The 19,916-nt window shown below is 36.1% G+C and overlaps 1 protein-coding gene across 1 annotated transcript; it reads right to left on the reverse strand.

The window, feature by feature from the left end:
• Window positions 1-1,121: 1,121 nt before the first annotated feature.
• LOC114076878 (uncharacterized mitochondrial protein AtMg00860-like) lies at window positions 1,122-1,525 on the reverse strand. The gene is made up of 2 exons (XM_027916577.1): window positions 1,257-1,525; window positions 1,122-1,200 (listed from the first exon to the last, which is right to left on the reverse strand). Exons 1-2 carry the CDS (start codon window positions 1,523-1,525, stop codon window positions 1,122-1,124), a joined length of 348 nt encoding a protein of 115 aa, XP_027772378.1.
• Window positions 1,526-19,916: the final 18,391 nt, after the last annotated feature.

The raw sequence follows: 19,916 nt of genomic DNA on the forward strand, positions 1-19,916 counted from the left end.
CCCTTTAAAAAATGATTGTACTTCTAATTATATCAGCTAATAATTATTAATTAATTAAGTTAATTTACCAATTTACATAAAAGCAATTTAAATCATTGCTTCGTACTATGTTCGAACCCGGGTGGAGCAAGACTTCACTCAAAGGCAAATTTTCGTCCCTCTCTCCGCAAAAATCCCCTTTACATTATTAATTAAATAATTAATTATGTATTTAGTGTAATTACGATACAACCATTAGCCTAGAAAAAGACCATTTTACCAGTAGACCCTCCAAATATAAGATTTCCCCTTTTTAAGTCTGGTAAAGACTCATTCAGGTAAATCTTTATATTTGGGAGCCGTACATGGCTGGACCCAACCTTTCCTAGCTCAACTAACTACCCAAGTTAGTTTGCTTGACTGTCGCCAGGGTTCAGAGGTTTGGTTCTACGCGCATCAATCCATGTGAACCCGGTTTAATCGTAGGCATTCTAGACACATTAAGCATTTCTTACATATCCCTTTTTTAGGGTTTTTAAATTATACCCCCCCCCCCCTTAGGAACATTCCTCTACGAATGAAATCTACTAACTATCTAGCGTAGTGCCAATAATATCATAACATAGTTACAATACACAATCAAGCAATAGCAACAAAGAATGGAGAGATAAGGAAAATTAGACTTAAGAGTAGGAAGTCTAACCTCAAGGGCTGAAAAGATGAGGGTAGCGTGATTTTATTTAAGCCTCAGCCTCTACATATCACCCTCAACAATATTATTCCTCCACAATACCTTTCTGTCACAATCTCATCAATTTAGAGTTTCGCATAACATTAATCTAGGTATATTTTTTACAAACTCCTTCTTCTGATCCTCAACATGGGCTGTACTTCCCATGCTCATCCTACTAAAGCATCAGATAAAACATTAGCCTTACTTGGATGGTAGTGGACATTCATGTCATAGTCCTTCAATAGCTCCAACAACCTCCTCTGACGTAGATTCAACTCCCTCTGTGCAAACATGTACTGGAGAGTTTTGTGGTCGTTGAACGATCCGCATGTACTCCATACAAGTAGTGCCTCCACAATTTCAATGCAAACACCACAGCTGCCAACTCAAGGTCATGAGTGGGATAATTCTATTCATGAACCTTGAGCTTTCTTGACCCATAAGCTATCCCCTTACCTACCATCATAAAAACACAACCCAAACCAACCCTAGATGCATCACAATAAACAGTGTAATTATAACCACACTTAGGTAAAGTAAGCACTGGGCTGAATTGAGTCTATTCTTGAGCTCCTGGAAACTCTTTTCAAAAGTCTGCATCCATTCGAACATGGCTTTCTTCTTAGTCAAAGCTATCAGTGAGGTAGCATTTGAAGAAAAACCCTCCACGAACCTGCGATAATAACCAACCAATCCCAACAAGATACCAATATCTGTGGGAGTAACAGGTTTTGTCCAGTTCTTAACATCCTCAGTCTTCCTAGCATCTACCTCAACACCATTGTCGGACACAACATGACCCAGGAAGGTCATCAATCTAAGCAAGAATTCACACTTGCTGAATTTGGCATACAACTAATGTTGTCCAAGTACCTGCAAGGTTGGTCTAAAATGATGTTCATGCTCTTCCTTGTTATTAGAGTAGATGAGAATGTCATCAATGAACACTATGATGAAGGAGTCAAGTATTGACGGAAGACCCTGTTCATTAGATCCATAAATACAACATGTGCATTTATGAGGCTAAATAACATAATTAAGAACTCATAGAGACGATAAAGGGTACGAAGGTCTGTCTTTGGGATATCTCCATCCCTAACCCTAAGATGATGGTTACCCTAAACAAAGATCAAACTTCGAGAAGAAACTATTCCCGTGATTGGTTGGACAAGTCATTTATTCAGGGAACTGGATACTTATTCTTATTAGTGACTTTGTTGTGTTGTCGATAATTGATACACTCCTAAGGGTTCCATCTTTCTTTTTCACAAACAACACTAGAGCTTCCCCAAGGGGATATGCTCGGCTGAATGAAACCCTTATCTATGAGATCTTTTAACTACAGCATCAACTCTTAGAGTTCAGCTAGATCCATTCAATAAGGAGGAATTAAAACATGTTTAGTATCGGGCTCTATATCGATACCAAAGTCAATCTTTCGAGGGGGAGGAACCCCAGGAAAATCATCAGGAAATACATCTTGGAACTCATTCACTATAGGCACTGAGTCTATGGAAGAAATGCCATGATCTAAATCATCAATACTCACAAGATGACATAATAACCCTTTGGAAATCATTTTACTGGTCTTAAGATTCGAAGTGAAGGGATTTGGACTTTTACCCCTGCTAGACTAGCTCTTCTTCATGAGGAAAACAAAATATCACAACCCTAGTACGAAAATTCATACAAGCATAACAACTATGAAGACAGTTCATGCCAAGATTAATATCAAAATCATGCATGGGTAACTAAACCAAGTTTTCACACATAGACTTACTACATACAACTATTGGGGAATCCTTGTATACTCTATCAGCTCTTACATTTTCTCATAAAGGTTTACTAACCACTATAGGATGATGCAAAAATTCAGGCAATATCTCAAAAGTGAGAGCAACCAAAGGAGTTACAAAGAAAAGCATAGACCCTTGATCAAGTAAAGCATAAACAGAAGTTAAGAATACTTGCAGCATACCTGTGACCACATCAGTGAACTTCTCCTGCTCCTCCCTACCCTTAAGATCATAGAACCTATTCCTCTTAGGAGGTTCGGCTGCTGCTGCACCCTGTGGATTAGACCTAGGTTGAGCTTTACCTCCAGTCTAACCCTTGTTCTGTGGACAGTCATTAACCACGTACGCGCTCTTACCGCAACCGAATAAGGAATTAGTGCCCTGTCTGAACTCTCCACTGTGAGAACGGCCACACATAGCACAACCTTTTCTGCGACGCTGCATCTAAACTCCATTTCCTTTCTTTTGCTCGGGTCTGCCTCGTCTAGGTGTTGTACTCCTCTGAAAGTTAGATTCCCCTGAACTGTGTTGCCTCATTTTAAATTTGGGCTGCTCACGGACGCCAAAGTTATTATTGTTGCCCCCATTGATAGGACATGCATGATCATGAGGCTTAGGGGTCCTAAAATCACAGACACCACTCTTCCTTCAGATGTCCTCCACCTGCTGGACATGCACCATCAACCTGGTGAGGTCCATGTAATCGTGCAGCATTGCAGCCCAACACTCCTTAAGATTTTTGGTGATTCTGGTGAAGAACATGCTCATCTCATCCCTGCTGTTAGATTCAAGGGAAGAAGCATACCCGGATAGTTTAACAAACTACAGGGAATACTCCCTCGCTGTATTTGATCCTTGCTTAAGGTTGATAAATCCTCAACCTCGGCCTCCCTCATCTCCCTGTGAATGAATCTATCCAGGAAAGTTGTCTTAAACAACTCCCAAGTTACCGGAACTCCTTCGAACGCTCGGCTATCTTGCCATATCTTGCACAAAGTCTATGCAACATCCTTAAGTTTAGAGGAAGCTAACTCAGATTTCTCTGTATACGTGGCCCCCATGGACACCAAAATCTAATGTACCTCATCCACAAACTACTAGGTATCTTCTAAAGTCTTAGACCCTGTGAAAATAGGAGGATTGATCCTCGTGAAGTCTCGTAGCCTGTCATCCATGCTACATAATGATGGGTTCTCCCTTTCAATATTCTGTCGGATGACTTGTGCAGTCCTGGCCTGGGCCTTCATAGTTATGGCCTGTTCCATCTGGTCCATATATGCAGGCACCGCCGCATCAGTTAACCTACCAGGGTTAACCGGCATAGCTACTCTTAGCTTGATCTTAGGGTGGAACTTGATTGTCCCCAAAAGCTACTCCTCCTATCTTTTGACCAATGGTTCTCCTAGTATTCATTCTCTGAAAACAAGAAGGATTGATGTTAGACACGCTCATAACATCAAGAAATCAGACACTAGGAAAAGGCTCGATGAGATTAGAATAAGGGAATATTCCTACGCATCATGCAATCTCTAATTAAGGATAGTGGTTCACTTCACTACCATGACATAGAAACTATTCAATGTGGTTGATGTGAACATATTATTCTTGGAATTTAACCTAATGCTCTGATGCAAACTTTGTCACGAGCGGAATCAAGACCCAAGATGTGACCGGCGTCATTGATCTCTCAGAGGTCTCGGACAAGCCTACATACGTCATATTTACTTCATTTAGATTAATTTTAGCAGAAAATTTGAAATTTTTGTTTTGTTATTTCATGCGAAACATATTATACTTAACATTATAGGCATTCATAATTGAATAAAGCAGTTCATAATTGAAATAAACATATTCTTGTCAAAATGCAACCAATACAAAGTCTGAAATTAAATGGGAAATGAAACACCATCGGAACATTCTCAACAAGATAAAGACTACATCTAACCTAGATAATAATGGTAGACATTCTCGAAGCATGAGCATTTACCAAGTCCGGATCTATGCTCCACGTCCTGATAGCTGCAACGTCGCACCGTAAGCTCTAACGTCCATCTATGCTTCTACCTAAAAGTAGATAGTGTATGGGATTAGTACAAACTTGTACTAAATATGGTCATATTCAAGCACACACCAAGAATATGCATGAGTAAGAATAGCTCTTTCCTAAACACATGATTTGTGGAAGGTCAAGTTAGTTGACTTGCCAATTTGGATCAGGAAAGTCATGCCATCAGAGTAACATGCATCATCATACGTTTCATATTGCACAAAACACATAATATCTTATAAATAGCACATATCATATTGCATATAGCACATAACCTCCCCCATATCATTCGTTCATATGCCATGATATTTTGCATTCATGGACATGACATCAAGACATCCCAATAATGAAGGCTCAACATATGGGACCTCAACTAGGGAGACTTCATTAGCAAACACAGAGTATGTTTCATTCAATCATACGAACTTCACTTTGTACATTCGTAAGCTAGTGTAAACAAGAGTTATACCTATGAAGTGGTTAAAGACTTTCGTTGGGTTCACAATGCAATGATCAAGAATGACCTAGTGTTATTTCTTTTGTCTACCTCACCTCTTGATTATCCTATCCTAACACCTTTGGCATCATTCATTTCATCATATGCATCATTTTAGGATGGTCTCATTCATTCATAGGGAACTTTAACTTTAACCAACATAGATCATGTGAGCATCATGAAATCGAGTGTCTCCCCCATTCGGAAAAGAGGTGGAATCACCGAGTTAAGCGACCCAAAACATTCTAGCGTACATGGGAATTGAACCCCGCCAGATCCCTATATTGGAAGTATAGGTTGAAGACTATAGATATAAGGAGACCTACACCCGGCATGCCAGACAGTCTTATCTCATAAGAGTTACGTTAACCTCCGCCTTTCAAGAAAGAGGGAATCACCGCTCATAGCTAGTCTGTCATTGCTCAGTACGAAGTTCCATTACATTCAACACATACGTCATGGAAGCTTGCTACTAGTATGAGAACATTATAGATCTGTGGATGATTTCTCATCTCATCATTAGTATTAAGTGTATATTAATCTTAATACTTTTATTAGAGTGTTCATAGAGACTAGTATCTTCATTAACTTTACACTCACATAGGTGAGTACGTTTTGGTAACATTTACTTAGGCTCATTTAAGATTGCTCTCATTTTTACGTTAGCCTCTTATCATGTTGTCACCACGTTCATTAACTTTAGCACACTTTCTTTTTTATAATTACTCACCCCATATTACATGAATGTTCATTTCATCATATGCCAATGTACTTGTCCCTTTAACTGTGGTTCATACTCTTACTTAACCCTTTTTGGGATACATCATTCCATTACGTATACCTTATGTTCACTTACTTTTAAACGTATTCTAGACTTATGAGTCTGTACATACAAGCCATGAGGCTCTATTCATAGTTCATTTAAGGATTCATAATGGCCAAAATTATGTGGTACAAGACTTATGTGTCAATAAGGAATCGGGCAAGGGAACCTGGTTTCGAATCCATTGAACAACACTTAGCCATTTCCTTAATTTCCATCTCTTATCACTTGGCTTGGGGATCCAGGTTCGATCCCCATTGCTTACATTAATTCTTCCCTTTTCTCTTTCTTCACCATAAGTTTTTTTTCTTTTGTTGATTTATGAGGGGCATGGAATCAATTCCACACGACCCCATACTATTCCTTTAGTTAATTTTCCCTCCCTTATTCTCTCATTTTTGCTACTGTGTAAGGGGTAGTGGGATCGATTCCTCACAACCTTTTTTCTTTTTATTATTTCTCTATCCCTTTGATGTCTACTCAGAGGACATGGGTTCGAATACCAATCCTCTAATTTATTTACTTCATTTTAAGTGGGAGAATTAGGCTAAGGACACACTAGTTTAAATCTTGTGTGCCTCACTTCTCTTTCTTTTTTTCTTCAAAAAGTGCTTGGGGTCTTCCATATTGTGGGATCGAAACCCCACAACAACATTTTATTATTTTCCCTTTCTTGCGAATTTCGTTGGAACTCATCCCCAGTTCGATCCCCTCCTGGCACACTCCTTTTGATTTATTGGTTAAGGTATGCCTTAGTGAGACCTTGGGTTTGACCCTGCAGACCACACCTATTTTTTTATGTTTAGATGCCTAAAATTTCAAGAAACCATCTGCAGTCTATTTCTAGGTTCTGGAACATTATTCCACGTTTTTATGCAGCATTTTACAAGTCATTTGAGCAATTGTTTCTTAGACGTTCGTTAGGGTTCTTTTGACAAGTTAGAGGAATAATCTGGTCATATATTTTAACTACATTTGATAGCATTTCAACCATGTAAATATCACGATTTAGGAACATCTAATTGCACATAAAAAACGAGAAATCCTATGATATTAGCATGCTAAAACGTAGACTCAAAGTTAGAGTAACAACCTTGCACACATACATCCATGTCTACATTCATATTTTTGAAAGACACAAAAATATAAGAACATAAAAATGTACACATACTCGAAACGATATCAGCATCTCACACATAGTGTCCCTAAATTCTACAGGCAAACATACCAACCTAAGATCATTGGGAGCTAGTGATAGGGAACATTAACAGGGGGAACGACCGTAGTTTTCGGGGTAGGTTTATCTGAGACTTAAGGTATCTTGGGAAAAGAACCAAGAGGAACAGAACCCATACCTTTTATGTAGATCAAACATTGACTTGCTTCCCAAAAGCTTCTCCAAAAATTACGTTAAAACATCCTAAAATTCAACACCAAATCGATGAAATAATCCTCCCTTTTCCCTAACATTTTTTATTAGCTTGTTTTTCTTATATTTTCGTGTAAGTTCTTCAAGTGTCAAATTACTTACTTTACCGCTTTAGTATTTTTTTCTTGGAAGAGAAACATGAAAAAGAAGAGAGAATGATAGTGAAAGTGAGGTATTGACGTGAGAGAGTTGCACGTGCAAGGTAGTTTAGGCGCTCGTAAGGACTTAGTCAAAATAGGACTCTTTTAACCCTTTAAAGAAAATCTGATTTTCCTTTTTATTAGATAAGCTAAAAGATATGAATTAATTAAGATAATTTACCGATTTAAATAAAAACAATTTAAATCATTGCTTCCACTAGACTCGAACTCGGGTTGACCATGGCTTCACTCAAAGGCCAATTTCCGGACCTCTCTCCCCAAAATTCCCCTCCACTTTATTGATTAAATAATTAATTACATATTTAGCATAATTGTGATACTACCCTTATCCTGGAAAAATACCATTTTACCGTAGACCCTCCAAACGTAAGATTTCCCCTTTTAATGTTCGGTAAAGACTCATCCGGGTAAATCTTCATATTCGGGAGTCCTACATGGCTGGACTCAACCTTTCATAACTTAGCTAACTCCCCAAGTTAGTTGTCTTGGCTGTCGCAAGGGTGTAAAGGTCTGGTTTTACCCGCATCAATCCGTGTAAACACGGTCTAATCGTAGGCATTCTAGACATATTAAGCATTACTTAGCATATCCATTTTTTAGGGTTGTTAAAGTTGTGGATGGTTTTGTGTCCATTGCATCTCCATTGGCTAGTTTGACCCAAAAGTGAATGAAATTTGAGTTGTAAGAGGCATCTGAGAAAAGCTTCCATATGTTTAAACATAGGCTTACTTTTGCTCCGGTTATCACTTTACTAAAGGTTACAATGGGGTTCGTTGTGTACTGGGATGCATCCCGTGTGGTTCAATGGTGTGTGCTTCTGCAATATGGTAATATTATAGCGTATGACTCTAGGAAACTTAAGGTGCATGAGCGAAACTATCAAACTCATGACCTTGAGTTAGCGGCCATAGTGTTTGCGTTGAAAATATGAGGGAACAACTTGTATGGTGTTCATGTTGATGTATTTACCGATCATAAGAGTGTCCACTATGTGTTTAACCAAAAGCAGTTAAATATCCTACAAAAGAGGTTGTTAGACTTGTTGAAAGATTAGGACATGAGTGCCCTCTATCACCTCGGCAAGCTAATGTGGTTGTCGATTTCCTAAGTTGTATCACTATGGGTAGTGTATCTCACATTGATGAAGCTAAGAAACATCTAGTGAAGGATGTTCATAGGTTGGCTATGTTGGGGTGAGATTAGATTATTATTCGGATGGTGGTTTCATTATACATTCTAACTTCGAGTCATCATTGGTAGTTGAGGTGTAGTCCTAACAACACCTTGAGAAATCATTGATGGAGTTCAAGGAATCACTTCTTGGCAAGCGTAATGATACATTCTCCCTAAGGGGATGATATATAAGGTTCCAAGGAAGACTATGAATTCCCAGGGTAGATGGTTGAGGAACAGATCCTTGAGGGATCCCATGGGTACCGCTACTCAATTCATTCGGGTTCGACGAAAATGTACCATGACCTTAGGGAAGCTTATTGGTGGGAAGGTATGAAGAAGGATATAGCAGAGTTTGTCGCTAAGTGTTCATATTGCCAACCAGTAAATGTCAATCATCAAAAGTCGGGTGTCTTACTAGAAGAGATCCAAATCCCTACTTTGAAGAGGGAAGACATCAATATGGACTTTGTAGTGGGTTTGCCTCGGACTCAAAGGTAATATGACTTCGTATTGATGGTTGTGGATAGGTTGACCAAGTCCGCTCACTTCATTCTTGTCAAGTCTACTTATTCTATGGAAGATTATGCTAGGATCTTTATAGATTAGATTGTGTAAATCCATGATATTTCATTATCCATTATATCATATCGGGGTGCACAATTAATGTTGAGGATATTGAGGTCATTCCAAAAAGGGTTGGGTACTAAGGTGCAGTTGAGTACTGCTTTTCATCACCAAACGGACAGTCAAGCGGCACATACTATTCAAACCCTTGAGGATATGCTTAGAGCTTGTATGATTGGTTTCAATGGGAATTGGGATAAGCATATGCCATTGGTGGAGTTTACTTATAATAATAATTTTTTAAGCCTTGTATTGTAGGAGGTGTAGGTCTCCTATAGGTTGGTTTGAAGCGGGTGAGCTTTTTCTTCTTGCTCCCGATATAATTAATAAAACTTTTGAGAGAGTTCTTATCATAAGCAACCGGTTGCAAACGGCCTATATTCGGAAAAAGTCTTATGCCGATCATAGGAGAAGGGATTTGGACATTGAAGAAGGGGATAAGGTGTATTTGAAAATTTCACCTATGAAGGGGGTGGTTAGATTTTGCAAGAAAGTGATGTTCAGTCCTCGTTATGTGGGTCCCAATGAATGATGTTCAGTCCTCGTTATGTGGGTCCCAATGAAATTTTTCAAAGAGTTGGTAAGGTTGCCTATGACTTGAAACTGCATAGTTAATTGGCTTCGGTTCATCCGGTTTTAAATGTTTCTATGCTTAAAAGGTGTATTGGTGATCCAGAGTCTATTCATCTTATTGAGCGTCATGGTGTCATGGATAACCTCTCTTATGAAAAAGTTCTAGTTCAAATTCATGATACAGAAGTAAAGAATTTAGAGAATAAAGAGGTGGTTTTCGTAAAAATGTTATGGAAAAATCACCTAGTTAGGGTGAAACATGGGCGGTCGAGTCTAACATGAAGTCTTGTTTCCCTCATATTGTTGATAATTAAAGTTATACATTCTTTTTAATAATATAAATATGCCTTGAAATTGATGAATCTTGATTTTTGGTGAAGTCTTGCAAAAATGTGCATTTGGTATTTTATCATAGTGAGTTACAGTGAGTTTGAAGCATAAAACTTGAAATTTTGCCTTTTGGTTTATTTGAGTTATGTTGTGCATTTTTACATGATGAGTCATAGTAAAAAGTTATGTGTCATGTTGATAAGTGAACTTTGTGCTAATTGACTCATGTAAAGTATGTTGAGCTCATGTGTGTTGTGAGAAGGAAATGCCTCATTATGAAGTGTTTGAGCATTATGTGTGGTAATTGAAGTCTTGAAATTGCTTTATTGAAATGATATGATGTAATAAGTTATGTATTGTTGTTGGTTGGACTGATAGTCTTGAGTATATTCATTCCATCAATAGAATTTTAGTGTTATCCGGGGACGACTGTTCCTAAGGGGGGGGGGGATAAGCTAACATTTAAAAAATCCAAGAGGAGTCTTATACCCCAAAATAGGTTCCATGGGGTGTATAACCACTTTTTTAAGACTTACTTTAATTAGTATAGGTCATTTAGGAAGTTAAGGAACCAAAAACGTCCAAGAACGTCCATAACGTTTGGAAAAAATTTCTAAGGGGTACTAGCTCCATAGCCTATTTGTCTAGCTTATAGGAGTCAAAGATCCATAAAAAATGGTGGAAGGATAGTTAATAGATTTTTAATTTGATTTGCGGTCAGAAAATATGGGTACGACTCCCAAAATACCAACAAAGGAACCTTAAGGAGGACTCTAGTACGTATGAAGCAACACTGCCTGGGCAGTGTGCATACCACGAAAGCCAAGGAACGGCTGGAGTGTGGATACACGGGGCGATGATGCCAACCGTAGTCCCACACTTATACAAAATGGTTAATCCTTCACCTTCACAAGTCTCTTATGAAAACGACGAGTGTGCATGACGGAGGGGGGGCAAGTCATCGACTCACAGAGGGCCCGTTGTTCAGGTCTCATTTTTGAGGGTCAAGTTTCCCTGCAAATTTAATTTAATTTCATTTAATTATTTAAGGGTTTAGGTGATTAATTAGGGGTTTAAGGGAATCTATTTATGTTATTTAATCCCCATTATAAAGACCCCCAACCCTCATTAATCTAAACATGTCTCACAAAATAAACTCTCTTACCTTCTCTCTTCTTTCTCTCTCTATTGGAAGATTCCGTTAAAGACAAGCTACGGGGAGGTTTTAGGGTATAGAAAGGGAATACTTCACCATAAAATATTCATCAAACTTTAAGGTATGAGATCTAATTCACCTTCGACACTTCTTTCAGGGTAATTCAAAGTATTTCTAAAAGTTGGGTTTTTATTCAATTACGAATTTGATGTTATGAAATGAGTTGTTTATCATTTCTTTTGGATATAAAGAATATATAAAAATGTATTTTAACATTACTATGATAATTGAGGATTGCTTTATCTAAATAGAAGGACATGATCCATAACCCTTATACCTAGGTTTGATCTTGATGTGAATTAGGTTGTGATTGATTCAATTTACTTGATTATTTGTTATATAACTATTAGATAATGTCATAAAACTAATCATGAGAAAATTATAATGATTTGTAGACTTTCATACTTGTTCTTTAAAAGTGATCTAAGTTATGTGAATTAACCTACTTATTTTGTTTTAAGCTTTGATTTAGAATTTGAATTATGGTATAGTGACTCTTCTAGTCGTGTAATCATGTTTATTATTGAATTATGTTGTGAAGCATCTAACTTAGATTTAATTGAGGGTTTATGGTAAGGCCTGAATGTTAAACTATGAAGGATACATCTTTATCTTTACTTCCAATTGTGATTAATTGTGGTTAAGTTATGATGTTACATTGGAGTAAGACTTATATTAGGGTTGATAGGGTGGTATGATGTTGAATTGAAATGTCTTGACAATGTTGTGAGGTTTATTATGGTGTATGTGTATTAATGATGGTGATGACAATTAATGTGCATTATTATGATATGAAATATTATTGTGCTAACCTCACTTATATGAATCGTAATGTAAGGATTTATTCTTATACAATTCCTATTGAGCTATTGATGATGATTATTATTCAAGGGGTAGAGCGTGTGACCTAAACTAAGCTATGATTGATGATTAAATATTTAAAGACATTTCAAAAAGGGAGTCTTGCTTAGCCTGAGTGAACTAGAGTGAGGAGTGTCCCTTCCAAAATAGGGAAGGTAGGAGCACTAAAGTACTCTTAAGATTGAAGTCTACAATGCATGTAGCATAAAGAGGGTCCCAACTATATATCCTTGTTTTTTAACTATGTTGCCCCCATAGGAATACTAGATAGTGGGTCTACTTAGTTGCTATTGTTTCATGTTTCGGTACTACCTTGACAAGCAGTCCACCTTCATTCGGTGTAGGGTTTTATTACACTGGATTTCAGAAAAGATCATGTTGTCTATGTAGGTTAGAGCAAGATGTTCCCAAAAGGTAAAATGAATTAAAGGATTGAACTCTAGCAAGGACAACGTAAGGGGTCTAGTTTTGTCTAGGTTGGGGTATGGGACTCTACCTAAGCGTTGCACTAGTTACCCTTGAGCGGAGTCTTTGGAGGATGTTACTATGTATGTTTATGCTTATGATAATTTATAATATGTATATGAAGGATTTGCAGATTTCTAATACTATATGTTGACTAGTTTACATATGATTACATGTCGTCTTATATTGTTGAAGTAAGATGAAATGTATATCTAAATGCCATGTTTATATGAAGTAGGGTATTAGTCATGATTCTTTATTGGGTTACTTGATTGAGTAATATTTTGGGGGTTCGATTGGTCATTGCACTTGTTCACATGATAGGGGTTCATGGGTAATTGTCTTGCTTTGTTATAATGAAATGTACTCTTATTCATGCATGTGATGTCATTCCCTTATGATAGGGTTGTAGTAGATTATGGATTCAAGTATGATGATATGCATATTACTTGTTTGAGTTAGTAAGCATGTTTTGTTACTTGGTAGAACTTACTTGATTATGTATAATACTTTTAAAGGTTAAAATAGAATTGGTTAACTAAATGTTCCTTCTTATCATATTTCAATTATATATGTGCATGTGGTCTCATACATAGTACAAGTAACATACTAACCCCATTTTCATCCTTTTTCCCAAACGTTTTAGGTATCAGTCGTTGAAGGATCATCGAAGAAGACTTGGAGAGGACTTGGATATTCTATACCATCCATTTGGGTAGTTCCTCACTTTCCGAGGGTGATGGCAATATCTTGCTTATGAAGATGCTTTGGTTTTCTAAGACAATTATGTTCATTCCACTTTTATCGGAGTACGATTTGTATAAGCATATATGTGGATTGTTTACCTTGATGTAGGGATATGCCCAAATTTGTATGATACTTTATATGGTATAAGATGAGACGATTTTTAAGACTATGTTGTATCTTACTTAAATATATATGTGTGCAATAAAAGTAGAAGGCTATGTAAAGTTCTTAAACGAAGGGTCCATATATACTCGATATATATATTATGCATATGTAGAGGACTATCTAAACCTACATGTAGAGGCAATAAATGTTTTAAATTTTTTGTTAAAATTCAACTTATGAATGTGATGATGTAAGATAAGAGGCTAGTCATTGTCCTTAAAGAGGATGACGCTGCCTTGTACTTCTAGGTGGTAAACCCGGATGTGACAACATTAACCATATAGACCAACATATATATACATACATATATATATATACATACATATATATATATATATATATATATATATATATATATATATGTATGTATAGGTGAAACTAATCATCGTATAAAATCAATAATATGCATGTTCAACATATAAATGTCATATATCATAATAAGCATACTTATGCATAAGAATATCCTTCCACGACTCACCTCAATGATAACTAGTGCAATGCTTAAGTAGAGTCCCATACCCCTACCTAGACTAAGCTATATCCCTTAGGTCATCTTAGTTAGAGTTCAATACTTTAGTTCATTTTACCTTTTGGGAACATATTGCCCTAACTGACTATTCCACATAAGCTAATTAGGAATACGGTGTCATAAAACCATACAATAAAGGAAGGCGGACTACTTGCCAACGTAGTAACAAAACATAAAGCATAGATACAACGTGGATCCACTATATAGTATTCTTATAGGAGAAATATTTTCAAGAACTAGTGGATATAATTAGGACCCTCATTATGCTAAATGAATTGTAGTCTCCAATCTAAAGAGTATATTAGTGATCCTACCTGCTGTATGTGCGAAGGGACACTCCTCAATCTAATTCACTCGTTGCTAAGATAAAGTCCCTTTTTGAAATGTCTTTAAATCTTTATTATCAATCATAGCTTAGTTTAGGTAGTAAGTTCTAACACTTTTATGAAATCATCATCATCATAGCTCAATAATAATTGCATGAGTATAAGTCCTTTCATTACATTCATATAGGTGAGGTTAGCACATTCGCATTTCACATCATGATAATGCACATTGGTAAATCATTTACACTCCATATAACATTTACATATTAAGACAACACGTCACAATCATAATCAAGACATTCAAGTCAACATCATACCACCCTATCAATACTAATACAAGGCATATTCCAATACTACATCATGACTTAATCACAATTAGCCACAATTTGAAGTGAAGGGTAGATTTCATAAGACTTACCAAGTCTTCTTCATAAATCATCATCAAGGTCTTACCATAAACCTCAATTCAACCCAATTTTGGGTCCACATCATCATGAATCCAAAATCGACATGGTAACAAGACTAGGATAATCACTACATTACAATTCAATATTAGGTCATAGCTTAATACAAGATACTTAGGTTAATTCACTTCCTAACCTAGATAATCTTCTAAAAAACTCGTATTAAAGACTGTAATTCACACTTATTTATTCATGATTAATGTACCAACATCATTTAATAACAATTTAACAAATAACCAAGTCAATTGAACCTATTACAACCTAATTCAAATAAGGATAAAACATAGCGTTAAGGGTTAAGGGTCATCATCTACAAACTAGACCAAACCATAAAGAAATATCATAATTAAGTAACAATTCATGCTAATGTACTTATAATATAAAATATAAGACATAATAAACAAATTTATAACATAATTTTCTAGATTGAGAAAGACCCACATGAAAACCCTACTTTTTAAAATACTTTGAAGGGGCCCTTTCAAGAAAGAGGCCTCAAAGGTCAACTAGATCCTTTCCTAAACGTTTGATGAAGATTTGATGGTGAAATCCTCCCTTTTGAGCCCCCATATCCCTCCCCTAGTTGTTCTGTGGTGTCTTCCAATAGAGAGACAAAGAAGATAGAAGTAAGAGAGTTTGTTTTGATAGTTGTAATTAGACTAATGGAGTTGGTGTCTTTAAATAGGGGGTTAATTAAGTTAATTAATCTTTCATAATCCCGTAAATAACAACTAAACCACTTAATTAATTATCTAGGACTTAACTCAGAATGTGCCGGAATATTGCAGTAGCACTGATGATGCCACGGTAGACGCATCGTTCATTGGTTAGCAACGATGCCCCTGTCGACAAACGCACACCCAAACACTGTTGACTCCAACGTGAAAATGTCCTCCTCAAGGGCCCTTGGTTGGTACTTGGGGAGTCATACACGGACTTTTCGACCATTAATAAACTTAAACACATGTTACACGCCCTTCCACCAATTTTCACAATTTTTCAACCCCTAAAAGCTTGTGAAATAGGCTGAGGCATGCTAGTACCTCCTAGAACTAGTTTCAAGACGTCATGGATGTTCTTGAACTTTTTTGTTTCTAGAATTCATAAATGACTTTTGAACATAAAAATAGGCTTTCAAATCGTGTCTATACATAATGACAATTTTGTTAGGCTTTAATACATGTCTTTGATTTTTCGAAGTGTTACACATTCAGTAGGTTCATTGTAAAGTGACCTTAAAAATTTGATAAATGGTCTAAGTGATTTATTATGTGTTTATTAGGTGTTAAATGTTATTCTTATGATTATTATATGATATTTAAATTAAAATATGCATATTTATAATAAACATCCGTTTTCATGATTTTATGCATTATGCCATACGTAGTACGTGTGTTTGTACTAATTCCATTCTTTTATCTATATATATAATGATTGGTAGGTGAGGAGAATTTGGGAAGTAAGACTTGCATTGTATCATCACTAAAGTGAATTTTACGTTTGTCCTCATTTTACTCGAGGGCATATATGTCTTTTATTTTTTTATCGAAGTATTGTAATAGACTAAGTATTTCTATATTTTGATGTAAGTAGTATTTTGTCTAAGTTTTGATGAGATTAAGACTTAGTACTTACTATGATTTCTAATGAAATATGTTATTAAAGATATTCTATTGTCCTTTGAAAAATTTTAATTCCGCACTACCTTTCACTACGTATATGCGATGAATGATACGAATGGTCTTGTATAAGACCTCCGAGAATTCAAGATGCCAGTTGCATTCCAATAATGCCATATCTTCTATGGTGTGGTTTTGGGATGTGACACTATTACAATACATTGAATAAGGAAAAGTCCTCGAAACTATTGAAGTCATACCAACAGTTGTTTGATTGAAAACTAATCCAAGCTTCCACTTCAAGACTCCTACTAAATGCCACCTACACCGTTAGAGATAGACAAAAAGCGTTGAATTAGTACAAACAGTTGTACTATGTACGAAATAATGCATAAAATCATGATAAATGGAGTTTTTGTATATAAGTCACATTCCATAATATAGAATCAACATCACTTCAACCTATATAAACGTATAAACCTCCCACCAAAGATTATCCTAAGTTTTACTTAAGTAAAACAAGAAGAAACAACCCATACACCCTCTTTAAGACTACCTAAACAATCCTTAGGACTACCCAACTTAAGATTGTTCCCTTTTCCTTCAATTTACTCCCCACCTAACATTACTCTAAGAATCACTTAAGAAGGAAAAGAAGAGACCACCCGTACACCTTCATCAAGCTTACCTAAGCAACCCTCAATTCTACCCTAGATAGAGGTCATTCTACTCAACATACATTGGCTAAAGTCATAATCATTAATTTAGTCAATTAGAAGACATTTCATTCATTAAGTACTTCACATAATGGTCTTCGAAAGACCTAGGGAACATTCACTTTAGCACCATCAGAGCCTCCTCGTTACATGTCTAGATAGCATCCCATTCTACTACCTAAACGTTGTAAAGCTGATCAAATATTAAAATGTATCCCATGTGATTATAATAGATAACAAGTGAGATAGAATATATTGACAAGAAATGGGATCTGGACTATACCCTACTCCGATGGAGGGTGTTCTACTTCCCAAGGGTAGAACTAGGACACATCCCATGTTTACACATGGTTAAGGAATATCAAGGTCTTTAATGCACTCTAATCTCGTTCTCAAGTAGAGATACACTATACTCTAGTCTCCTTGTGAAGTAGATCTACATCCCATAACATATTCACTCAGTGCTAGTTTTTGTTTTCATAGTCTAAGTTCAATAAAAATGGGCATATGAAAAGGTACCATTTTTTAGTAATTACCTAATCATAATGCACCTATCAAAGATGGGTCTACTTGGGCTGCCACTCAATGGTCTACATTCTTAACCTTCTTTCTATCCAGTATGTTCCACATATTAGTCATTCTTAGAAGGGCACCATATTTGGTCTACACATCCTAGACTTGCATTCAACATTGATCTTCATATAACATATTCAAATGTGTTCAAGTATCATATAGGAGTAACCAAGTAAACCTATTATGATACACTAGTAACACAACTAGAGACATCTCCCTAGTCTATCATTATCACACAAAGTCAATTAGGAGAGTTAAATTTCATATATACGCGTATATCATATAGTCCTTCACATTTATCATAATGAAGGCTTTAGATGATAATATCCCTATTCATAAAGTAATTCCAACAAGGTCATGTTCAATGCGATTCATAAAGTAACGCCGACAAGGCCACATAATCTAAAGTATAACACATAAGCACCGCCACCATATGTGGACCATAACAATCATAATAAAAATTCAAGTCCTATATTACATAAAATAAAGATAAATAGGACATCTTACAACCAATCCATTCTCACCACTTCAATCCATAGCTAATCATCCAATAGAATACTAAAAGGCCCTTTCCCATGGCCATGATCACCAATTCAATCAAATATTTACAATAGACAATGAATCAACAGTAATTCAATATAGATTTATGAATATAGGGTAGCATACTAACAATTCAAACATGATTATATCATAATTTAATAGCCCTAATCAAACTACATATGAATTAAATTGCATTAAGACATGATCAAGTCACCCAGAAAGTAGTCAAAAACTAGGGTTTTATGAATTACATGGGTCCACAAAAAATTTGATGCAAAATAATTCTATTAACACTAATTCAATCATAAATCATTGATCTAAAACGTTTTATGCCATGACCCTTGGCTAGATTTCAATTTAGAAGATTTCATGTTCTTGATCGTATTTGAAATTCATTGGAATTGTCTCCTTGAAGAAGGAGATTTCAAGGATGAAGAACCATACCTTAATTGTAAAAAAAAAAACCATAAGATTGATGGAGAAAAACATAAAAAATCTATCTTCTTCCTTGGAGCTTCAAAGCTTCATCAATGGAGGTTTTTTGAGAGAAACAATGGAGAGGTTTTGTTTTGGGACATGAGGGTTATGAGTTGAAAGGTTAATTGGGGTTTTAAAAGGTCTAATAATATCTGTTAACTAGCCCCTAAAATACACAAAAGACTATTAAACTTATAGGACGTTTTAACCAACTAAAACTCAACTTAAATTTCCGAAATTATCATCGGGGGACAAAAATTGCATCGCGGAGCTGTTACCACAAGATTTTGGAAATTAATTTAGGAGATACGAGTGTGTAATCTGGCCGCGGCGCTCTTGTGTTTCACAAAGGCTCAAAACCCTTCTGTCTTGGGCAGCTCGCTTTGCCAATGTTTGTGTCCTCCATGGGGAACCTTAGGGTGGTCCCTGGGTGTCTTTGTAATCTAATCTAAACTTAAGTAGAGTCAATTTAAAGCATATTAACTCGGTGCTAGACTTTGTTTTCTTAGAGTAAGTTCATTCACTAAAGGAATATGTAAAGGCAACACTTCTAGCCTTAACTAACCTCAATGCCTTTACCAAAGATTGTCCTCAAGGGCTGCCACTCAATGGTTAAATAGGATAGCTCTATGACTGTCTTAGAGATGATTTCAAGTTGTTCCAGCCAACCTATCCCTAAGTCCATCATTCATAGAAGGAGGATGCCATTACGACATTCAACTCTAAGGATATCATAACCTACTTTAAATTATTTCAAGGTCATGCATACAAGAGAAGATTACTTTAGCCTACAAAGTCAATTCATAAGATATTCACATAGTTTTATGTATCACAAAGAGGGACTTAGGTCAACTAAATAAAGACAGAACAACCATCATACACATGTTCACTATCAGACAAGTAACATGTAGGGAGACTAAGTCTACAACACAAGATACCACATTAATACCTTCATATACAACCTTATCACATACCTTCACATCAAGAAGAATCATAAAATAATCATTCATACAGAATCACATAAGCATTACAAGAGTACTTCACTACATAT

The sequence above is a fragment of the Solanum pennellii genome, chromosome 4, assembly GCF_001406875.1.
Source record: "Solanum pennellii chromosome 4, SPENNV200".
Taxonomy (NCBI): domain Eukaryota; kingdom Viridiplantae; phylum Streptophyta; class Magnoliopsida; order Solanales; family Solanaceae; genus Solanum; species Solanum pennellii.

Coding starts and splice junctions, on each gene's coding strand:
- LOC114076878 (XM_027916577.1), bottom strand. CDS start 1,525: ATGACCTTCCTGGGTCATGTTGTGTCCGACAATGGTGTTGAGGTAGAT. Junction 1,201..1,256: donor AATAGACTCAATTCAGCCCA/GTGCTTACTTTA, acceptor TGATGCATCTAG/GGTTGGTTTGGGTTGTGTTT.